Below are 25,087 nucleotides of genomic sequence, written 5' to 3'. Positions count from 1 at the left end.
GATATATTTTCGTTAACATATACAATTAATTATATCCATATTTTATTTGACATGTATGCATGTGTGTAGATTCGCAGGTCTCTCTCTCTTCCCATCAGCCCACGCTAGTCCCGTCGTCTCTCCATCTCACCAGCTCTCTCTCTCCTCCTCACGCTGAATCTCTCTCTCCATCCCAGCAACCGCCCACCTGCTAAATACTTAAACAGAATATTAGTCATTTAAACAAAAAATCTTGCATCACTGCTCTCTGCGGGTTTTTAACGGGCTGGAGACCGACACCGCTAAACAGTCTAGTCACGCACAAGCCCCTTGCCTCCATATGCAATATACATCACATATGTAGTCAAGTACTTATGAACAACGTCTCTATTTAGCCGTGGCCCATTACAACGATGCAAGCCTACCAGAAAGAACTAGCATATATACATTGACACAAAGCACATGCTTAAACTATCATATGTCACATACAAACGCTGAAATAGACCAGTAACAACGAAGTACCAACGCCGAAATCTTGCATGCCAACGACTGTGGAACCCTGCGACGTAACAGTCCAGCGTTGACACACAACGCCGAAATCTTGCTTGCCAACCACTGTGGAACCCAGCGACGTAACAGTCCAGCGTTGACACACAACACCGAAATCTTGCATGACAACCACTGTGGAACTCAGCGACGTAACAGTCCAGCGTTGACACACAACGCCGAAATCTTGCTTGCCAACCACTGTGGAACCCAGCGACGTAACAGTCCAGCGTTGACACACAACGCCGAAATCTTGCATGACAACGACTGTGGAACCCAGCGGCGTAACAGTCCAGCGTTGACACACAACGCCGAAATCTTGCATGTCATCGACTGAGGAACCCAGCGGCGTAACAGTCCAGCGGTGACACCATCGACATGACACCACCGATGTAAGGAGCCCATCGTCTTGACACCAACGACGTAAGGAGCCCAACGTAGTATAAAAAAAACGCATTGGTGTAAAAAAAACGCATCGGTGTAAAAAAAAAACCATTGGTGTAAAAAAACGCATCGGTGTAAAAAAACGCATTGGTGTGAAAAAACGCATCAGTGTAAAAGAAATATGTATTGCACCACAAATTAACGTAGGTGCAGAAAACCAACCAACCACCATCCCAACCAACCAACCAAAAAACGTAGCATCGCAAACAAGGATGCAAAACACATGTCAAATAAAATATGGATTTAATTAATTGTATATGTTAACGAAAATATATCTGCAAAATTTTCGTACTTTGAGTTTTATTTCTATACTACTAATACCCTTGTTTTTAAATTGCTGATTTTTTTTATATAATGTATGTTTGGAATGAAAATTGCTGGAAGCGGTAAAGGTGATTATTATATTTTAATTTTTTTTTTTTAGAAAGAGTATAATTAATAGTCTTTACAAAATGAAATACAATGAAATAAAGGTGAAAATAATAAAACAAATACAATGATAATCTTTTTTTTAATTTACAAATAAAATTCTACATTCTACACACACAACAGACATTTACATAGGAAACATTTTCAAATATCAGAAATATATTTAATATTCACTGAAGTAATAAGGGTGTTCATAGAGCCACAGTTTCAGTAACTGGCTATTACAATGTGCACAGTGGAAACCATTATAAAATTTATCACACTTTTCAATTTGGTTTCCATACATTTTTAACAGTGTTTTGAAGGAAGGACAGTTGCCTTGTTTACTTAGGTCAATTACATTGACACTGCACAAATCACTCACAATACGTTTCTGTTCATTACCACGGACGTAAACAAAGTCGTCTTCCGGCTCGACGAGATCACGTAGCACAGATGTAAGTTGTTCATAGTCCACATCACCTTCATTCCACGAGAGTCCATTCACTTCATAGGTCAGACGTCGGTTCTCGCGTTGAGAGAATCTGTCCAATTCCGACCAGACGCATGGAGGTTTAAAGATGTATTCGCTAGTCTTGACTTCGTCACCGCCAATGACGGACGTCACGGACAGTTGCTTCACTACTGGCCCCTTTTGGGACGTAAGACACTGGACGTTGACAAGAAAGAGTGTCATATTGTCATTACTCACAGTTACACATACGACGAGGCTGGAGTGACGTGACTAAGATGCTGGCTCTGCAGAAATGCTGGAGTGGTACCTAGATGCCGACTGTGGCACGGCGCTCAGGATCTAGGCTGCTGCTGCCTGCACGCATCTCGTCGCTTCTTGCACCATGACTTCATGTGCGGTGTGTCGGGGACGCTGGAGCTTCCTCTGTCGCACTCGGTGCACGGCAAACAGTCTTGCATGTCTGCATCTAGCTGCAGGTACACCGGTAGGAACTTGTACACGTATCTTATCTCGTGAGGGGCGTAGACCAGGAGAAACTCCTTTGGTAGGTAAGGTAACTCCGTCTCCTTATCCAGTGCCGCAAGCGTGCGCACTTTACCATATGCTAAGATGGCCGACAAGATCTTTGCTCCACTGGCACAACAAGAAAACATTACCACCTCAGTAGACGTTTGGTGCGCGCGAGGAACTGCAGGTAACTGAAGGCTTCCCGGGTCCTGCAGCCGGTATTTATACTTTAAAAGGTAGAATAGAGGTGAGGAGGAGGGTAGGGGTGGGAATGACGGTAAAGTGAGGGAGGGAGGGAAAAAAACTAGAGTAGTAGTAGTGGTGGTTATTAGGATACAAAAATAAAAAAAATAAAAAAGGGGAGGGGCGGAGTGTCGTGTGCGAAAAAAAAATAATTTTTAGGCGAGGGGGGGGGGGGGTTGGAGGGGGGGGGGGGTTGTAAGTTCGTATATGCGTTGGTAAAAGTGGTGGGGGTCAGTCTGCCAGCAGCCACCTAGGGGGAAGGATCGGTCGCCATTTTTATTTTTTTGTCCTCATCGGGGTCGATCCGAGGACTCCGAACTCCGTGTCATAAAAGTATATTTTTTATAAATATTTTATTAAAATTTTATTATTTAAATTTTTTTATAAATATTAAAAAAAGTCATTAAAATCTGATAATAAATTAAAAAGTTAAAGATGGTGGCAGTAACGACAAATGCAACGGTGATGTCATCATCCAATATGGCGGAAAACACATCACCGGAATTTTCTAGAACACAATGACGTCATCCAAAATGGGGGATCCAAAATAGCGGATCTAAAATGGCCTTCGGGGTCAAGGTCAAGGTCAAAGGTCAAGGTCACAACCATCCAAGATGGCCGCCGTGACGTCACAATCCAATATGGTGGACACCGGCTCCGGCTCCACACCCTGAACCCTGCGCTAGGACATACATTCCTATACTACTCCTGCCACCCGCTTGCTACACCACTGCTCCCAGGGCTCTGGCGAGGGAACACCTATTCGTGCGTGTGAGAGTGGACAGCGACAAACTACAAACTGATATTGCATTTTTATTAGATGTAAACCAAAGACTGGGAAAACTTAAAGATAATACACTGTGATGACTTCGGCATAATGGCTATAGCAGTCTTTGCATGCCTGTCAAATTTCCGTTGTGTACTCCGTAGTGAATTTCATTGTATTTCAGGTGCATACTAAAATTCCACCTTCAACTCACATAAAGAAGGATAACCTCAGAAACGCAGGCAATGATAACTCTGGTCTAGGTGGAAATGTCACATGTTCAGCGTTAAGGCATTTACATGCGACCCGTTTGGTACTCCTATTGTTAGGCTTGCCCTGAGAAATCAGTAGTACCATCTTGTTTAACAGAATTATAGTAAGGTTTTAAGAAGGGAGGAAAAACTTTTATCGTTTTCCCCTGAAAATATTACTTTTCTTATATTCATTATACTCGGAATTATTTTAGAGGATTCTACGTTAAATTTGCTGTAATTCTTACAGATCAAAGACTCTTTGGGTTGTCTGGGGAGTCCCAGAGATGTGACAGACTTGGTTAAGCGCCTTGTGATCCTCTTAGGATGGGTTTCCCTCAGAGTCAACCACAGGTTAGCCGATAGGTAGTGGAACAGGCTGCCTCAACCTCTCACTTTAGTAACTTCTCAAACACCTCCAAGTCGCGATGAAATGGTGTATCCAATCCCCTACGGCTCTAGGGAGACCGTGTTTGTTGCGATCCAACCCTCACCGTGGAGTAGTTGCAATCAAATCCAGCATGTCATAAACATTACACAGTTGTAGCTGGGCTATCTGTCATGTATGTAATAAAGTGGTCATAAAAAAAGTGTATGTGGAGTCCACGTGTGACAAGTGAATCTTCTAGTGTATTGTATTAGTAGGTATAAGATATAGAATTATCTTTAACTGACATTCCAGTTTAAAAAGATGCAAGTATACGAGGGCTAAATTATGCTGTTTCACAAATTTGCAAGTATGTATAAAAGTAAGCAATTGTGCATGAATGCAAGTTAAAAAATGCTAGTTTGCAAGTACACAAGTGTGTAAGTATGCAAGTTCAAGTATATAGGCATGCAAGCATGCAAGAATACAAGTTAATGTATGCAAGTGAACAACTCTTTAAGTATGCAAGAACGCAAGTTAATAAATATGTGTGTATAAGTATGAAAGTATGCGAGTATGTTAGAGTGCAAGTATTCATGTGTGCAGGTAGGTATGCCTGTGTTCAAGTGTGCAAGTAACTAACTATGCATGTGTGCAAGTGAGCAAGTAATTAAGCATGCTGGTATGAAAGTCTGATGGTATGCGAGCATGCGGCTTCATTTCTATCTCTCCCTGGTTCCCCCACCATGAATCTAAACACTCTCCTCATGCAGTCGGAATGTTCGTAATGCTGGAAAGAAGGATCACTTGAAACATGCACGATGGTAGCAGATCGTGGTCGCACGAGCGAGGCAGGGGTGCGTGTCTGAGTGCGCGTGTGGTCACAGGCCGGCCGGGGGTCTCCGTGGTGGCGGTGAAGACTCTGAAGGAGAGCGCCACCGATAAGGAGCGGGCAGACCTGCTGCAGGAGCTGCAAGTCATGAAGATGTTGGAGCCGCACCCCAACGTGGTGCGCCTGCTGGGCTGCTGCACCGACAAGGGTGAGTACTGCTGGGCTGCTGCCCCGACAAGGTTTAGTACTGCTGGGCTGCTGCATCGACAAGGGTGAGTACTGCTGGGCTGCTGCCCCGAAAAGGGTGAGTACTGCTGGGCTGCTGCACCGACAAGGGTGAGTACTGCTGGGCTGCTGCACCGACAAGGGTGAGTACTGCTGGGCTGCTGCATCGACAAGGGTGAGTACTGCTGGGCTGCTGCACCGACAAGGGTGAGTACTGCTGGGCTGCTGAACCGACAAGGGTGAGTACTGCTGGGCTGCTGCACCGACAAGGGTGAGTACTGCTGGGCTGCTGCACCGACAGGGTGAGTACTGCTGGGCTGCTGCACCGACAAGGGTGAGTACTGTTGGGCTGCTGCACCGACAAGGGTGGGTACTGCTGGGCTGCTGCACCGACAAGGGTGAGTACTGCTGAACTGCTGCACCGACAAGGGTGAGTACTGCTGGGCTGCTGCATCGACAAGGGTGAGTACTGCTGGGCTGCTGCACCGACAAGGGTGAGTACTGCTGGGCTGCTGCACCGACAAGGGTGAGTACTGCTGGGCTGCTGCATCGACAAGGGTGAGTACTGCTGGGCTGCTGCACCGACAAGGGTGAGTACTGCTTGGCTGCTGCATTGACAAGGGTGAGTACTGCTGGGCTGCTGCATCGACAAGGGTGAGTACTGCTGGGCTGCTGCATCGACAAGGGTGAGTACTGCTGGGCTGCTGCATCGACAAGGGTGAGTACTGCTTGGCTGCTGCATCGACAAGGGTGAGTACTGCTGGGCTGCTGCATCGACAAGGGTGAGTACTGCTGGGCTGCTGCATCGACAAGGGTGAGTACTGCTTGGCTGCTGCATCGACAAGGGTGAGTACTGCTGGGCTGCTGCACCGACAAGGGTGAGTACTGCTGGGCTGCTGCATCGACAAGGGTGAGTACTGCTGGGCTGCTGCATCGACAAGGGTGAGTACTGCTGGGCTGCTGCATCGACAAGGGTGAGTACTGCTGGGCTGCTGCATCGACAAGGGTGAGTACTGCTGGGCTGCTGCACCGACAAGGGTGAGTACTGCTGGGCTGCTGCACCGACAAGGGTGAGTACTGCTGGGCTGCTGCACCGACAAGGTTGAGTACTGCTGGGCTGCTGCACCGACAAGGGTGAGTACTGCTGGGCTGCTGCACTGACAAGGGTGAGTACTGCTGGGCTGCTGCACCGACAAAGTTGAGTACTGCTGGGCTGCTGCATCGACAAAGGTGAGTACTGCTGGGCTGCTGCACCGACAAGGTTGAGTACTGCTGGGCTGCTGCACCGACAAGGTTGAGTACTGCTGGGCTGCTGCACCGACAAGGGTGAGTACTGCTGGGCTGCTGCACCGACAAGGGTGAGTACTGCTGGGCTGCTGCACCGATAAGGGTGAGTACTGCTGGGCTGCTGCATCGACAAGGGTGAGTACTGCTGGGCTGCTGCATCGACAAGGGTGAGTACTGCTGGGCTGCTGCATCGACAAGGGTGAGTACTGCTGGACTGCTGCACCGACATGTGTGAGTACTGCTGGGCTGCTGCCCCGACATGTGTGAGTACTGCTGGGCTGCTGCCCCGACAACGGTGAGTACTGCTGGGCTGCTGCATCGACAAGGGTGAGTACTGCTGGGCTTTTGCACCGACAAGGGTGAGTACTGCTGGGCTGCTGCATCGACAAGTGTGAGTACTGCTGGGCTGCTGCATCGACAAGGGTGAGTACTGCAGGGCTGCTGCACCGACAAGGGTTAGTACTGCTGGGCTGCTGCACCGACAAGGGTGAGTACTGCTGGGCTGCTGCATCGACAAGGTTGAGTACTGCTAAGCTGCTGCATCGACAAGGGTAAGTACAGCTGGGCTGCTGCACCGACAAGGTTGAGTGCTGCTGGGCTGCTGCATCGACAAGGGTGAGTACTGCTGGGCTGCTGCATCGACAAGGGTGAGTACTGCTGGGCTGCTGCATCGACAAGGTTGACTACTGCTGGGCTGCTGCATCGACAAGGGTGAGTACTGCTGGGCTGCTGCATCGACAAGGGAGAGTACTGCTGGGCTGCTGCATCGACAAGGGTGAGTACTGCTGGGCTGCTGCACCGACAAGGGTGAGTACTGCTGGGCTGCTGCCCCGACATGGGTGAGTACTGCTGGGCTGCTGCCCCGACAAGGGTGAGTACTGCTGGGCTGCTGCACCGACAAGGGTGAGTACTGCTGGGCTGCTGCATCGACAAGGGTGAGTACTGCTGGGCTGCTGCACCGACAAGGGTGAGTACTGCTGGGCTGCTGCACTGACAAGGGTGAGTACTGCTCGGCTGCTGCACCGACAAGGGTGAGTACTGCTGGGCTGCTGCCCCGACAAGGGTGAGTACTGCTGGGCTGCTGCCCCGACAAGGGTGAGTACTGCTGGGCTGCTGCCCCGACAGGGGTGAGTACTGCTGGGCTGCTGCATCGACAAGGGTGAGTACTGCTGGGCTGCTGCCCCGACAAGGGTGAGTACTGCTGGGCAGCTGCACCGACAAGAGTGAGTACTTCTGGGCTGCTGCACTGACAAGGGTGAGTACTGCTGGGCTGCTGCACCGACAAGGGTGAGTACTGCTGGGCTGCTGCATCGACAAGGGTGAGTACTGCTGGGCTGCTGCACTGACAAAGGTGAGTACTGCTGGGCTGCTGCCCCGACAACGGTGAGTACTGCTGGGCTGCTGCACTGACAAGGGTGAGTACTGCTGGGCTGCTGCCCCGACAAGGGTGAGTACTGCTGGGCTGCTGCACCGACAAGGGTGAGTACTGCTGGGCTGCTGCCCCGACAAGGGTGAGTACTGCTGGGCTGCTGCCCCGACAAGGGTGAGTACTGCTGGGCTGCTGCACCGACAAGGGTGAGTACTGCTGGGCTGCTGCCCCGACAAGGGTGAGTACTGCTGGGCTGCTGCACCGACAAGGGTGAGTACTGCTGGGCTGCTGCACTGACAAGGGTGAGTACTGCTGGGCTGCTGCACCGACAAGGGTGAGTACTGCTGGGCTGCTGCATCGACAAGGGTGAGTACTGCTGGGCTGCTGCCCCGACAAGGGTGAGTACTGCTGGTCTGCTGCACCGACAAGGGTGAGTACTGCTGGGCTGCTGCATCGACAAGGGTGAGTACTGCAGGCTGCTGCACCGACAAGGGTGAGTACTGCTGGGCTGCTGCACCGACAAGGGTGAGTACTGCTGGGCTGCTGCACTGACAAGGGTGAGTACTGCTGGGCTGTTGCCCCGACAAGGGTGAGTACTGCTGGGCTGCTGCACCGACAAGGGTGAGTACTGCTGGGCTGCTGCACTGACAAGGGTGAGTACTGCTGGGCTGCTGCACCGACAAGGGTGAGTACTGCTGGGCTGCTGCACCGACAAGGGTGAGTACTGCTGGGCTGCTGCCCCGACAAGGGTGAGTACTGCTGGGCTGCTGCACCGACAAGGGTGAGTACTGCTGGGCTGCTGCATCGACAAGGGTGAGTACTGCAGGGCTGCTGCACCGACAAGGGTGAGTACTGCTGGGCTGCTGCACCGACAAGGGTGAGTACTGCTGGGCTGCTGCACTGACAAGGGTGAGTACTGCTGGGCTGCTGCCCCGACAAGGGTGAGTACTGCTGGGCTGCTGCACCGACAAGGATGAGTACTGCTGGGCTGCTGCACTGACAAGGGTGTGTACTGCTGGGCTGCTGCACCGATAAGGGTGAGTACTGCTGGGCTGCTGCCCCGACAAGGGTGAGTACTGCTGGGCTGCTGCCCCGACAAGGGTGACTACTGCTGGGCTGCTGCACCGACAAGGGTGAGTACTGCTGGGCTGCTGCATCGACAAGGGTGAGTACTGCTGGGCTGCTGCACCGACAAGGGTGAGTACTGCCTAGCGAGCAGTGAGCTGAGAGTATCATGGGCGAGGAAAACAACCTACTCCCGTCCCTTGTTTCAACAACAACGAATGAAACAAGTTTTATCAACGATCAAATATAGTTATTTTTTTATTACTTTTTAACATTTGATACTCACCAATATTATTATTTTTTACTTGCCATACAATTGAGATTGAATACAAAAATTCATTTTTGGTTTTATTAAATAAGCTAGATATTTATCTACCTAAATTGGATAAATTAAAATAAATACCATAGTTACATTTATTTACTCAGTGCACCGCTTTAAAACTTCAAAAGAAAAAAAAATGATTTAGAACAATAGTAGTATAGGAATGGGGCCCCGAGCGCACGGCGCTGGCGCGTGCTGTGTGGCCGGTGGTGTTTTCCGCCATCTTGGATTGTGACGTCACGGCGGCCATCTTGGATGGTTGTGACCTTGATCTTTGACCTTGACATTTGACCTTCAAAATGTGTCAAAATCCGCCAAAATTGGGCAAAAATTGCCCAAAATTCCTCAAAATTCACCAAAATTTTCATTTCTGTGAAAAAAAATTCCGCCAAAAAATCTCAAATAATTCCACCGTTCAAAAATTAGGATTTCGAAAATCCTCAAAAGTCGCGTTGCCCTAGAAAAAACGAAAACTCCTAAAAGCGGCTTAAAACTCCTAAGAGCTAGCCGCTTATAAGCCGCCGACCTTGAAAATAAGGATGTCATGGCAGCCATATTGGATGATGACGTCACCGTTGCAATTTCCGTTACGGCCGCCATCTTTAACTTTTTTATTTATTATCCGATTTTAATGAAATTTTTTTTAAAAAATATAAAAAAATTCAAATAATAAAATTTTTAATAAAAAATATTTAAAAAATATACTTTTACGACACGGAGTTTGGAGTCCTCGGTTCGAACCTGGTGAGGGCAAAAAAAAATTAAAAATGGCGACAGGCTCCTTCCTCAATGGTGGGTGCTAGCAGACTGACTCCCACCACTTTTTTCAAAGCATATATATCGTCATCTAGTATGACGTCATGTCCGCTGTGCTGATGCCATGTTAGTTTAATTCTTACCCGCTAGAGTGTAGTAAACATTTATTACCGAGGTGCCCCCGCCATCTTGAAATTTGGCCGCCATCTTGAAAATCCGTAATTATTTAGCTACAAATTCGGGAAAAGTTCCAAAATTCATTAAAAAAATCACTCATTAATTTACATATTGATTCGATCGATTCCCGTCCTCGGTTCGATACCCGATCGATGCAATAATGTTTAATTTTATGTAAAAAATAATAATTTCAATAAACCATGTTCAACATTCGTAAAGAGACTCTAAATCCTCTACTACCATCATCCTATCAGACGTCAAGACCACCATATTGGAAATTCGTAATTTTAATGCTAGAGAGGCGGGAAAAAGTTCCAAATTCATTAAATAAATTTGTAATATATATACTGATTGATTGGATCGACTAAGGTCCTTGGTTCGATCCCTGACCGATACAAAACAACTTTAATTTAAAAAAATACTAAAAAAGTGTTAGGTTTGAGAAAATAAAAACAACACAAGTCCTTTTAAAAAAATTTTTATTACATACATACTACACTACTACAGGTACAAAAAAACACTGACAAATTACTAAAGCCTTTTGGATTCCTCGATTCAAACAGTCTTCTTATTGTACGGACTAAGACTTTTACATGACTTTAAATGTCTATCCGATCCGTTCATCACCACAGCCAGAGACGGACTGAAGTTCATATCACTCATATAGTCTCATTAGCCGGTACAACACATGAGTCAAATCAATAACCATGTTCATTATACGTCTCGGAGCATTTTTTATAATGACGATGTAAGCTATCGAGACGTGAAATTAGTTTATTGCACTTATTGCACTGAAATTGTATTCTTTGAACATTATTAGAACAACCGCTTCTTTCATGTCTGCGAGCATTTGAGGTGATAGTAAATGACGCACCACAGTATTTGCACTGATGCGAAGTACGCTCTTCATTAATTGAAGTATTCAATGATGATGAAACTTCAGTTGATGGTGGAACAGCACATATCGAAGTCTCCTCCAGTGTTGTCAGAGGCGTTGCCAACGGGATCTGCTCCAACATCGTCGACGACGACGTCAAGGTTCCCGCAGTCGATGGTACAACCTCCATCGAGTTCGTCGTTAAAGTCGGTAAAGATGCCATCGAGTTCGCAAGAACAGGCAATTACGCGACTTATGCACCAGAAGAAAAAACTAGGTGATCCGTACACCGTCGACGGCAGTAACAAACTAAGCGTCCTGCTGTCTAGGACTCGTTTATATACATTAACCGGTTTGAATAATACGCTAGTCAAATCAAGAACAATTTACTAAAATACTAGAGTCAAAACAACATTTAAAAAAATAGAAGCACCGACAACGAAAAGGCAGCACATTTGGAAGCACCGACAACGAAAAGGCAGCACATTTGGTAGCACCATCATCGAAAAGGTGGCACATTTGTCATTGGCTCCAATATTCATTGGCTCCAATATTCATTGGTTCCATCAGTCTATTGATTCTATCAGTCTAGTGACTCCAACAGTCATTGACACCAACAGCCTTTTTCTTCATCAGCTCCAATGATATTTGGCTAGAATGCTACGAGTCTAAGAGACTATGAGGCTACAATTCTACGAGTGTACAAGACTCCTCCAACTACCTTCAAGTGTATAAAGCTCCAAATGCTCCAACAGCTCCAACACGCAATGTACGCAATGTACGCGCAATACATGCAATTTACACACAGGATACGGAACGTTCACACAGTACACACAGGAAACGGAACGTACACACAGTACACACAGGAAACGGAACGTACACACAGTACACACAGGAAACGGAACGTACACACAGTACACACAGGAAACGAAACGTACACACAGTACACACAGGAAACGGAACGTACACACAGTACACACAGGAAACGGAACGTACACACAGTACACACAGGAAACGGAACGTACACACAGTACACACAGGAAACGAAACGTACACACAGTACACACAGGAAACGGAACGTACACACAGTACACACAGGAAACGGAACGTACACACAATGACTACACTTCGTTCGCGCAGTATAAGCATTTAATGAGAACGAAGCACGTTTGGACGGAAATTCTATAAAACGAAAGCTCATTTAACGAAAAGGAGGCGCATTCTCTCGTTCATTCAACTTGGTAGGATGCAATCGTCAATGATAAGTTAGGATATAATCTCTCCAACAGTCTATGAATCCAACAGTTTATATTTCCATTAGCCATCGACTCCAACAGTCATTGACTCCAACAGTCATTGGCTCCAACAGTCATTGCCTCCAACAGCTCCAAATGGCTCCAACAGCTCAAAATGCTCCAAACGGTCTCCAAATGGCTCCAACAGCTCCAACAGCCTCCAAATGCTTAACTCAGCTCCAAATGGCTCCAAATGTTCCAAACGGCCTTCAAATGCTTGACAGCTCCAAATGCTCCAAATGGCTCCATCAGCTCCAACAGCTCCAAAAAAAGGCTCCAAATGCTCCAACAGCCTCCAAATGCTTAACACAGCGCCAGATGCTTCAAAAGGCTCCAATTATCGCATCTGTCTTCATCGGCATTTTCTCTTTTGCTCCCACTGCTCCAACAGCATTATGTTATATGATTCCATGGATACTTTGTTACGTAGCTACAGGTCTACGAGGTTCCAATGCATCATGTTTACGAAGCTTCCAGGACACGAGGCTACATGGCTACGAGACTACATGACTCTAACTGATTACAATAGCACCACTCAGTGGTGAGAGTTAGGTTATCTAATGCAAAGCAAATTGATGTAAGTAGTTCTGACTGTCATCAACAGATGTAGCCACGTGATGCTTGCAGGTAAATATTAATTAGTTATTTTATGTGGGATGCGGGATGCTCACTAACGATCGCAAAAGAAGGAAGGCTTCGCTAGACACCAAGGAGAAGGAAGTTCGTCTTACATGTTAATGCTTCGCTGATGTCTCATGGCATATTATTTGACTGAGTAATGGTTGTTTATTTCTTTAATTCCACCTGGTAAAATTATTGCAAGTGTCAATTTATTAGCAGAAATTCACTAATTAAATGTAGCTCTGAATAAAATGACATGACTCATTAGGTAAATATCCATCATGCAGAGATCGATTTCACACAAATAATCAGCAGCACTCAGAGAAAATCATCAGATGTCTAGCCAGGAATAACCAGAAGCACTTGGAGAAAACCATCAAATTATTAACAAGAATAATCAGGAGCACACGGAGAAAACATAATAACAAGATTAATCGGGAGCACACGGAGAAAACCACCACACGTTTTCTTGATATCATAAAATTAGAGGAAAAAAAAAATTAAAAAAAAATAAATAAAAAATTTAAAATAAAAACAAAAAATACATAAAATTTTGGCTTGTGAACTTCTCATTGATGAGCAAAGATAGAGTTATAGAGTTCTAGTACAAGCCAGAATTTTATGTATTTTTTGTTTTTATTTTAAATTTTTTATTTATTTTTTTTTAATTTTTTTTTCCTCTAATTTTATGATATCAAGAAAACGTGTGGTGGTTTTCTCCGTGTGCTCCCGATTAATCTTGTTATTATGTTTTCTCCGTGTGCTCCTGATTATTCTTGTTAATAATTTGATGGTTTTCTCCAAGTGCTTCTGGTTATTCCTGGCTAGACATCTGATGATTTTCTCTGAGTGCTGCTGATTATTTGTGTGAAATCGATCTCTGCATGATGGATATTTACCTAATGAGTCATGTCATTTTATTCAGAGCTACATTTAATTAGTGAATTTCTGCTAATAAATTGACACTTGCAATAATTTTACCAGGTGGAATTAAAGAAATAAACAACCATTACTCAGTCAAATAATATGCCATGAGACATCAGCGAAGCATTAACATGTAAGACGAACTTCCTTCTCCTTGGTGTCTAGCGAAGCCTTCCTTCTTTTGCGATCGTTAGTGAGCATCCCGCATCCCACATAAAATAACTAATTAATATTTACCTGCAAGCATCACGTGGCTACATCTGTTGATGACAGTCAGAACTACTTACATCAATTTGCTTTGCATTAGATAACCTAACTCTCACCACTGAGTGGTGCTATTGTAATCAGTTAGAGTCATGTAGTCTCGTAGCCATGTAGCCTCGTGTCCTGGAAGCTTCGTAAACATGATGCATTGGAACCTCGTAGACCTGTAGCTACGTAACAAAGTATCCATGGAATCATATAACATAATGCTGTTGGAGCAGTGGGAGCAAAAGAGAAAATGCCGATGAAGACAGATGCGATAATTGGAGCCTTTTGAAGCATCTGGCGCTGTGTTAAGCATTTGGAGGCTGTTGGAGCATTTGGAGCCTTTTTTTGGAGCTGTTGGAGCTGATGGAGCCATTTGGAGCATTTGGAGCTGTCAAGCATTTGAAGGCCGTTTGGAACATTTGGAGCCATTTGGAGCTGAGTTAAGCATTTGGAGGCTGTTGGAGCTGTTGGAGCCATTTGGAGACCGTTTGGAGCATTTTGAGCTGTTGGAGCCATTTGGAGCTGTTGGAGGCAATGACTGTTGGAGCCAATGACTGTTGGAGTCAATGACTGTTGGAGTCGATGGCTAATGGAAATATAAACTGTTGGATTCATAGACTGTTGGAGAGATTATATCCTAACTTATCATTGACGATTGCATCCTACCAAGTTGAATGAACGAGAGAATGCGCCTCCTTTTCGTTAAATGAGCTTTCGTTTTATAGAATTTCCGTCCAAACGTGCTTCGTTCTCATTAAATGCTTATACTGCGCGAACGAAGTGTAGTCATTGTGTGTACGTTCCGTTTCCTTTGTGTACTGTGTGTACGTTCCGTTTCCTGTGTGTACTGTGTGTACGTTTCGTTTCCTGTGTGTACTGTGTGTACGTTCCGTTTCCTGTGTGTACTGTGTGTACGTTCCGTTTCCTGTGTGTACTGTGTGTACGTTCCGTTTCCTGTGTGTACTGTGTGTACGTTTCGTTTCCTGTGTGTACTGTGTGTACGTTCCGTTTCCTGTGTGTACTGTGTGTACGTTCCGTTTCCTGTGTGTACTGTGTGTACGTTCCGTTTCCTGTGTGTACTGTGTGAACGTTCCGTATCCTGTGTGTAAATTGCATGTATTGCGCGTACATTGCGTACATTGCGTGTTGGAGCTGTTGGAGCATTTGGAGCTTTATACACTTGAAGGTAGTTGGAGGAGTCTTGTACACTCGTAGAATTGTAGCCTCATAGTCTCTTAGACTCGTAGCATTCTAGCCAAATATCATTGGAGCTGATGAAGAAAAAGGCTGTTGGTGTCAATGACTGTTGGAGTCACTAGACTGATAGAATCAATAGACTGATGGAACCAATGAATATTGGAGCCAATGAATATTGGAGCCAATGACAAATGTGCCACCTTTTCGATGATGGTGCTACCAAATGTGCTGCCTTTTCGTTGTCGGTGCTTCCAAATGTGCTGCCTTTTCGTTGTCGGTGCTTCTATTTTTTTAAATGTTGTTTTGACTCTAGTATTTTAGTAAATTGTTCTTGATTTGACTAGCGTATTATTCAAACCGGTTAATGTATATAAACGAGTCCTAGACAGCAGGACGCTTAGTTTGTTACTGCCGTCGACGGTGTACGGATCACCTAGTTTTTTCTTCTGGTGCATAAGTCGCGTAATTGCCTGTTCTTGCGAACTCGATGGCATCTTTACCGACTTTAACGACGAACTCGATGGAGGTTGTACCATCGACTGCGGGAACCTTGACGTCGTCGTCGACGATGTTGGAGCAGATCCCGTTGGCAACGCCTCTGACAACACTGGAGGAGACTTCGATATGTGCTGTTCCACCATCAACTGAAGTTTCATCATCATTGAATACTTCAATTAATGAAGAGCGTACTTCGCATCAGTGCAAATACTGTGGTGCGTCATTTACTATCACCTCAAATGCTCGCAGACATGAAAGAAGCGGTTGTTCTAATAATGTTCAAAGAATACAATTTCAGTGCAATAAGTGCAATAAACTAATTTCACGTCTCGATAGCTTACATCGTCATTATAAAAAATGCTCCGAGACGTATAATGAACATGGTTATTGATTTGACTCATGTGTTGTACCGGCTAATGAGACTATATGAGTGATATGAACTTCAGTCCGTCTCTGGCTGTGGTGATGAACGGATCGGATAGACATTTAAAGTCATGTAAAAGTCTTAGTCCGTACAATAAGAAGACTGTTTGAATCGAGGAATCCAAAAGGCTTTAGTAATTTGTCAGTGTTTTTTTGTACCTGTAGTAGTGTAGTATGTATGTAATAAAAATTTTTTTAAAAGGACTTGTGTTGTTTTTATTTTCTCAAACCTAACACTTTTTTAGTATTTTTTTAAATTAAAGTTGTTTTGTATCGGTCAGGGATCGAACCAAGGACCTTAGTCGATCCAATCAATCAGTATATATATTACAAATTTATTTAATGAATTTGGAACTTTTTCCCGCCTCTCTAGCATTAAAATTACGAATTTCCAATATGGTGGTCTTGACGTCTGATAGGATGATGGTAGTAGAGGATTTAGAGTCTCTTTACGAATGTTGAACATGGTTTATTGAAATTATTATTTTTTACATAAAATTAAACATTATTGCATCGATCGGGTATCGAACCGAGGACGGGAATCGATCGAATCAATATGTAAATTAATGAGTGATTTTTTTAATGAATTTTGGAACTTTTCCCGAATTTGTAGCTAAATAATTACGGATTTTCAAGATGGCGGCCAAATTTCAAGATGGCGGGGGCACCTCGGTAATAAATGTTTACTACACTCTAGCGGGTAAGAATTAAACTAACATGGCATCAGCACAGCGGACATGACGTCATACTAGATGACGATATATATGCTTTGAAAAAAGTGGTGGGAGTCAGTCTGCTAGCACCCACCATTGAGGAAGGAGCCTGTCGCCATTTTTAATTTTTTTTTGCCCTCACCAGGTTCGAACCGAGGACTCCAAACTCCGTGTCGTAAAAGTAAATTTTTTAAATATTTTTTATTAAAAATTTTATTATTTGAATTTTTTTATATTTTTTAAAAAAAATTTCATTAAAATCGGATAATAAATAAAAAAGTTAAAGATGGCGGCCGTAACGGAAATTGCAACGGTGACGTCATCATCCAATATGGCTGCCATGACATCCTTATTTTCAAGGTCGGCGGCTTATAAGCGGCTAGCTCTTAGGAGTTTTAAGCCGCTTTTAGGAGTTTTCGTTTTTTCTAGGGCAACGCGACTTTTGAGGATTTTCGAAATCCTAATTTTTGAACTGTGGAATTATTTGAGATTTTCTGGCGGAAATTTTTTTCACAGAAATGAAAATTTTGGTGAATTTTGAGGAATTTTGGGCAATTTTTGCCCAATTTTGGCGGATTTTGACACATTTTGAAGGTCAAATGTCAAGGTCAAAGGTCAAGGTCACAACCATCCAAGATGGCCGCCGTGACGTCACAATCCAAGATGGCGGAAAACACCACCGGCCACACAGCACGCGCCAGCGCCGTGCGCTCGGGGCCCCATTCCTATACTACTAACAATAACTATTTTTGCCAGTAAAAGAATCTCTGAAATCATATTAAAGCTTACATAAAGAGTGCATATTCTGACATTTCTATTGTGTACGTACATATACAAGGGTACACAAAGTAAGTAACATGGATCTTACCCATTAGATATTTTTTTCTAAAGTCTTCAATGCCTTACACAAGTTATGCATAATCATCTCTAATGGCCTCATAAATAAGCATTAGTAGATGTATCCTGCTACTGGTTCTGGTTCGTGGAGCCGGAGCCAATGTAGGCCATCTTGAATTGTGACAGCACGGTGGTGTTCTTGGTGGTAAATTTCCTCGAAATACGTCAAAAATGAATATTTCATTTAAATTCCTAGAAATTTTCCTTTTTCAAGGGATAAGTTACCGTTTTGAAGAAAAAAATTTTATTTCATTTTCCGAAAGTTCCAGAGGCTTGAAATGTCCCCATTGAGGCTTAAATTCCCAATTTACAAGACTCCAATAAGCCTCTGGTGGAGAGATTTAACCTTGACCTTGAACTCTGGCGCCATCGTAGCACTCTTCGTTACGATATCCATGTTGAAAATCTGCCATTTTTATCACAAATATCGGATTTTTTTAATTTATAAGATATTTTTTATGCAAAAATTTTTAACCATTTTAAACATTTCTCCACCATCTTGAAATGATGTAAATTTTAAATTATAAAGCCGGAAATACTTTAAAATGTTAAAAAAATAATATTTAAAATTGTTTAGATATAATCATACTTGTGTCACAGAGTTCGGAGTCCTCGGTTTAAACTCGGCAAGGGCATCCCCCGCCCACTGTGGTGATGGATGGCATACTGACCTCCACCACTAATACCAGGAGGATATTTACGTCAGTCGGTACGACGTCATCGCGGCCATTTTGATCTCCTCGTCGATTGGAAATCGACAGCTCGGATCCGATATATTTTTTTCGTCTGCTAGAGGGAGTTGCCGTCATATTAGTTTTATTTTTACCTACTAGAGAGCAGTAATAATTTATTGCCAGGGCGCACACCATCTTGTGATTTAACCGCCATCTTCGAAATATGTAATAATTAAGTTGAATATTCGGAAAAAAAATTCCAAAATCATTAAGAAATCTATAGTTAATATAATGATTTATTTGATCACTCCGTTTCAATCCCAGACTGATGGTAAAAATACAAAAAAGACGGTTTCGGGGGAAAAAAAATAACAAAATTACAAAGAAAAATATTAATTCATAAATCCTACTCTACTTAAGGAAATCATAAGGAGTTAGCAATCTAATTAAGATTTTCTTCTACATTGGAATGAACCGACTAATTCTTAGCTCCCAGCTGTTTACTGAAGACAGAAACAATCAATATCCTCATAGGCGTGCGCACGGTAGGTGCCACAGGTGCCTTGGCACCACCATTAGGGTTAACGTTATTTTGTTTTTTACAAGCAGAAATAATACATACTTAAAAAAATCCGTATTATTTCCAAAAAAATATGTTTTCCAATCGTGTCGAGTTACAGATATGTGCTCATAACACTGTCAGTATCAGGGGCGCAACAACTAAATTTCCAAAAGGGGGGGGGGGGGGGCAATATACCTTTTTATAAAGAATCATCGATCCCCACTTTTGGTTCTCCCCCGGGAAATTTTTTATTTCAAGGTGGAAAATTGTGCTATTTAAGCAGTTTTATTATCTAAAAATTGATTACACAGCACTTTCTTTGTCCCCGTTTGCCTCCACTTCAAGGTTTCGGGGGGGGGGGGGGGGGGCAAAATACCCTTGCCCCCCCCACCTGTTGTTGCGCCCCTGATCAGTATATCAATTATCAATCGAACCAACTATACACACGGAAACAAGCCAATTGCAATTACTTGTGTTGTACACGCGGGCCGCGGCTACGAAACTTCTGAAATGTAAATACTTCTCCTAGTTCTCCTCGAATTACATAGAATGCGCGCTCGGAGTCCACTGTTCACTCCACTCGGCAGGCGCATGGAATAATAGCCGCCGTCCGCCAGGGTTTATTTGAAAAAAAGAGAGAGAGTTTAGTTAGTTAAAAGGATAGGCTTACTCGATGACTTCTATGCAGTCGCCGACAAACATTTTTGTTGTATTCCAAAAGTTAAAACTTTTGCCCACTCTTATTTGTGTATTTTTATTATTTAATATTTTACATATTTAAGATATGTTACAAAAACTCCCTTGATTTGTTGATTTTAAAACTTAACATTTGAGAATATTTTTTCTAGCATTTATTTGGCGTCTTCAGAAAACATGTAAGTACGGTTTTTCAAAGCCACCAGCATGAATTCCGTGGAAACAATTTGTGCATTTTACTTTATGGCTCAACAAAGCTTAAAACTGTAAATAGTTTAGTAGTTATCCTGGTGATTATAACGTTCAAAGCCATAATTTGTCATTTAAAATGTTACAAATTTTACATCTGTGTATTTAATGTTTTTGTTCGGAAACACCTTAAATAGCACCATTTTGCGCTTTCAAATCCAAATTTTTCCGGGGGAGGACCCCCGAACCCCCCGCTTTAGGCTCGGGGTCCGTGAATGACAGGGCTGTTGTGTAATCTGGCACCACCAATACTGAAGTCCTGCGCACGCCTATGAATATCCTGCCTGAAAATGTTCCGCGATATAGTTTTTAACTGACTGCTTTACATCGTCAGAAAGTGTAAATTGTAGCAGCATATGTTTTGAAAGCGCACTTCTTATCTTGGTCCTCGAACCGATACGGTTTACCATATAAACAGTACAGCCACAAGTTATATTTTAAAGGTCCGTGATTTGCTACTTCATCAGGAAGCTGATTGATAATGTTCTACCTGATATCGTCCAGAAAAGTACAAATGTCTTGCAACTCATTAAGTTTATTTAATTAATAGAAGTCTTTCAAACTTTCCACGTAAATCATATTTCTCCAATTAGAATACATTTTTATTTACCTATAATAAACCGAGTACAGTCTTCGGTTTAGCTACATGTCCAGGCGTCATAGCCATCGGTTGCTGCCCATCCGCTTGTGTGCTTGCACACATACGAGTCTCCAAACAAAACCAATTTGTTGAAATTTCTGAAAGTAGTTCCTCAGTAGGCACATGGACTTCACACAGATTTTCTCTTGTCTCAAATTGTCAATACAAGTAAACCAACCATGGCACTTATCGCTGCGAAACTTGAACCGAAATGGATACTTCGTACTTTTTCTTTTCTCATGTCTTCGTGCATCGTGGACAAATGCAAACGACATATCGCCCTAGCCGTAAGGATTTCCAGTCAACGAAGACGAATTTTTCAGTTACTTGCGCAAAAATTATAAATAAGAAAATAAAAAATAACACAAATCTCATAGTTTTTTTTTGTAATAAGTGTCTCATATTATTCAAAACGTAAATTTAAGCATGAGGCAAAATGGATTTTGGTAGAAAATAAGTTGAAATTTAATTGACCTGGAATATATTTACAACATATATTTTTTTATTTATCAAAATTGGTTCAGTAGATCTTGAAGGAAAAAAAATTCCACCAAAATTATTAGTGGTATTTTTATCTTTGTAGCTAGGGCAGAAAAAGGTTGAAATTTGGGCAGAGTTTGTAACCCATCGGACAAAACGTTTGGCCAAAATTTTGAACGAATGCGCGTGGTGGCCGCTCACCCATACTTAGACGGCTATGGCCTTTGACATTCCACTATGAATATTACAGAGAGTTTCATTGATAATTTTTGGATTTTTTCAGAATTTGTTTGACTCTGTTTTTAAATTCAAACAACTAAACACAATCAAAATTTAAAAAAATATATATAAATAATTTGTATGAAATCTACTTTTACTCAAAACTCGTACCTACTTTCAGCGCGCATTACAATAAAACATAGTTTGAACGTTAACATAAGTCCTAAGGTAAGAAAGGTTCATCTTTCTTTCGTCAAAGAGCTGCACAAATGCTCTAGGTACAGGGACGACTGAGCCATGCCCGAGAGGTTGGGATGTAACTCACACATCCACCAGTTAGCGTTTCTAGATGGTGACAATGACCCTGTAAGACATTTAATGCTTATGCAAACAACTGAACATTAAGAACATAAGGTTTTGCTTTTTACTACATGCTACAGTGTCTTGTATCTACTACAGGCTGCTATTTTTTGTTTTGTTTTCGTAGCCTGAAAATTTATATCATTTATGTTCTAACTACTAGTTCCTCTTTATAGATTAAGAACCTAAGATTAATTCAGAACAAATATTATTGGTTAAGGTATGCAATAACGCCTCTACTTTTCAAAAATTTATTTTAGTTTGGAATTTAAGTAGATTTAAAGTAATATTAATGTTATGTACACACCAATAATAATACCAAACGTTTGAAATGCTGAAATATTATAGGTAATCATGTTTCCCTGTTATGATTAACAAAAATATGATAAAATCTGTCCTTACCAAACCTCACTTTAAGCCGATTGCTGTATCGCCAGGTTATACCTCGTGCATCTGGGCATAAGCAGCTGTCTCGCATTTTGGCTGTCCTCCCAGAGAGGTAAATCAAAGAATAGACATTGACACGATATAGACAAAGCCATTTCAACATATATGCTCTTCAGTGACGCCGCATAAGGTTAATTGAAAATTGCAAAATCTGAACTGTATTGCTTCTTTATCTCTCCAATATGCAGCAGCGAGATTGCAGTTTGTTTGAAAAGACTACATCTTCGAAGAAATTAATTTTTTTATATTCTTTCAAATTAATTTGAAAGAGAAATGGCAATTTCAAAGGGACAGATTTACATTATAAAAATATTTTGCTACAGGTTTTGTAAACATGTTTTTGGAATCGAGTGCTGTACCCAAATATTCTAGAAAAATAAATGCCAATATAAGCCTTTAAGAAATAATACTTATTGAATCATTTGCAGATAAAACGATATGAATGTCCACAAATAACAATTTTACATCTGGTCGGTCTTCTATTGTGCTAAACCATGTTATTTGAATGTCAATATATCATTGCCAAACATAAACTGGAAATAAAAGTAAAGTTAAAAAAAAATTGCTTATAAATATATAGTTGAGATGTATAGTAGTGTGTAACTGTGATCATGTTTACATAAAATATTTTTTTTTACAACCTAAATGCTTGCTTGTCAATTAGAGGTCTGGAATGTTTTAGGACCCATATAAGTAGGCCGCAAGTCAGCCAGCACTTATGCCTACTTCCTCTCCAAACATTTGCTAACTCCTCAGCATTGACCTACCGAATGTTATACGTTGTCAACGGCTGTTAAGCTGCAGATTCAGTTACCGTTTTCGGCGATTCTGCATCAAGTAGCTTGCCCTATTCTTCGGTAACTTTTCTGCGCGTTCACTCGGTTTATTCTTTGGTATTAATTTTTATTTTTATGTTGTGGAGGCCCAACATCTCGCCGACAGCCAGGTACCCAAGACCAATACGAACAACAACTGTCATGAATATGGGAAAGTAATCGGCCATGGTCCATGGAATGTAACCATCTCAGCACTGGCCTGTAGTGATGTCGGGAGAGCAAGGGAAAACAGAAGTCAGGACTGGATTGTAACCTCGGTCCTTCAGAATGCAAGTCCAGCCAGCGTTGAAACACTGCACTCATGGGTTATATTGTCGCAGAGAACCGTGTAGAAACGAGACAAATAATAAACTTGGGCATTTATGTATTATTAAAACTTACGATATTGGAATTTATATTTTATTGGTACTTTAATATACACGTCCAAAAGTTGTCAATGAAATCTAAAAAATAACTTAGATTCATATAAAAAGACTGTAAGACTACAAACAGAAAGAAAAATAAATTAGGAGAAATATTTTCTCTGAAAACAAGCAACTTTATATTTAAATATTTTCATTATATTTCGGGTAGAACAATTTTTGAGTTACTCATAAATGTGGGCTTCCTATACAGGCAGGGTAAGGGTTCGTAGGTTTTTAGCTGAAAATATATCAGGTTATTACACTACAATTATTTCCCTTTTATTACCTTCAAAATGTGAGTTAAATCATCTTATGCCATGTAACATATCTCAAATTTGAAAATTCACAAAAGTAATACGAATGATCAATGTACTCTTCCGTTAATGATGTTCTGCTAACGGTATATGTAAACAACTTCGTGTGGTTGTCTGTGTTTGTGAGCAAACAGCGTGCGAGGCTTTGAAAGCGACAATTAGTAAATGGGCACCGTTGGTGCTACTTTCGCAGACTGTAATAGTTTATGCAGACTGACGCGAAAGGAGGAGCTACGCTGCGTCACTGGGCTGTGATTGGCCGCTAACGACGTTGTCTCCCGCGCGTATGTGACGCGAGCAGTCCGCCTGCAAAAAAAAAAAAAATCGCCTCCAGCGACTCAATAAGTTTCCAATTTCCTGGCATGGTGTCGGGAAATGACACCTGGGGAGTGGAGATGTGGACGCCTAGTGCACCTCGCCCCCTGCTGCGCCCACGAGTATGCCCCAGTTGCCCGTCGCACAGCTGAACCTCCCAGTCGCTGCTGCCTCCAGCAAGTGACGTGTGTGTTTTACATCGCTCCGTGAGTGGCTTGGATTCTTACTAACGTGGAAATCATGCAGACCACACGCTATTAGAGGTCTAAAATTTAGGCAAACGTTTTACCAATGTACCAACGAATGCCAATCAACTATATGTATATATATATATATATAGTTTATGAATATGCAGGAAAAATAAACTTATAACTTATGTATACGAAACGCAACAGCCAATTATATGTAAGATTCAGGAAAAGTTTATAAGATCCTTAAGATCTTTGCAAAAAATAATAATTGATACTTTTATTTTAACATAACAAAATTTAAAATGTATATATGTTAGTATATATGTACTTATGTGTGTTTATATAGTTACATATATATATGGATGTATGCATGTTAGGATGTTTGTTTTTCAATTATATTGTTATGACCAAAACAAATAAACAAATTCCAATTTAATTTTGAACAAATGTAGTCAATACACCTAATTAACACTTCTTATATACAAAAATGAATGTTTGTGGTTTCGTTTCCTATGCGTTCGCTCATTCTTTGTCCGATTGAGTAGAAACTTTGCACACTTTACTTTAGAAACTGAAGGAAGGTAACTGTCTGTGTAAGATTTCGATTAAACCAACTCTTAAAGCAGATTTTAGTTATTCTTGATGAAATTTTACCATTGTATTGTTATCTCAACGTTCATTCGATATCTATGAAATTTTGCACGCTTGACCTTTGAAACACGAGTAAGGTTACTGTCTAGTTGAGATAACATACGAAAAGTGGCGTGTGAGTCGTATATTTATTTTTACTATATAAGGCTTTGCTATCAATTTTATGAAAATTAGTTTTATTTTATATTTAGCAAAACAATTATTCCTCATTTTAAAATAATAATAATAATAATAATAATAACTCTAATATTTCAGAATTTTTTTTATTGTGAACTAAAGGTGCTAATTTTGCTATTCTGGTATGGAAGGCATACTGATGTTAGCAAAATAATC

General features: G+C 42.2%; 1 protein-coding gene across 1 annotated transcript in view; it reads left to right on the top strand.

Annotated features, from left to right (window-relative positions):
* Positions 1 to 25,087, top strand: part of LOC134533468 (tyrosine kinase receptor Cad96Ca) — a 213,513-nt gene that overhangs the window by 175,256 nt on the left and 13,170 nt on the right. The window contains exon 7 of the mRNA XM_063370992.1: positions 4,874 to 5,026. Within this exon, the coding sequence (XP_063227062.1) occupies positions 4,874 to 5,026 (153 nt within the window). The remainder of the gene's footprint in view (positions 1 to 4,873; positions 5,027 to 25,087) is intronic.

The sequence above is a fragment of the Bacillus rossius genome, chromosome 6, assembly GCF_032445375.1.
Source record: "Bacillus rossius redtenbacheri isolate Brsri chromosome 6, Brsri_v3, whole genome shotgun sequence".
Lineage (NCBI taxonomy): Eukaryota > Metazoa > Arthropoda > Insecta > Phasmatodea > Bacillidae > Bacillus > Bacillus rossius.
This window is presented reverse-complemented; position numbering and strand designations above follow the sequence as displayed.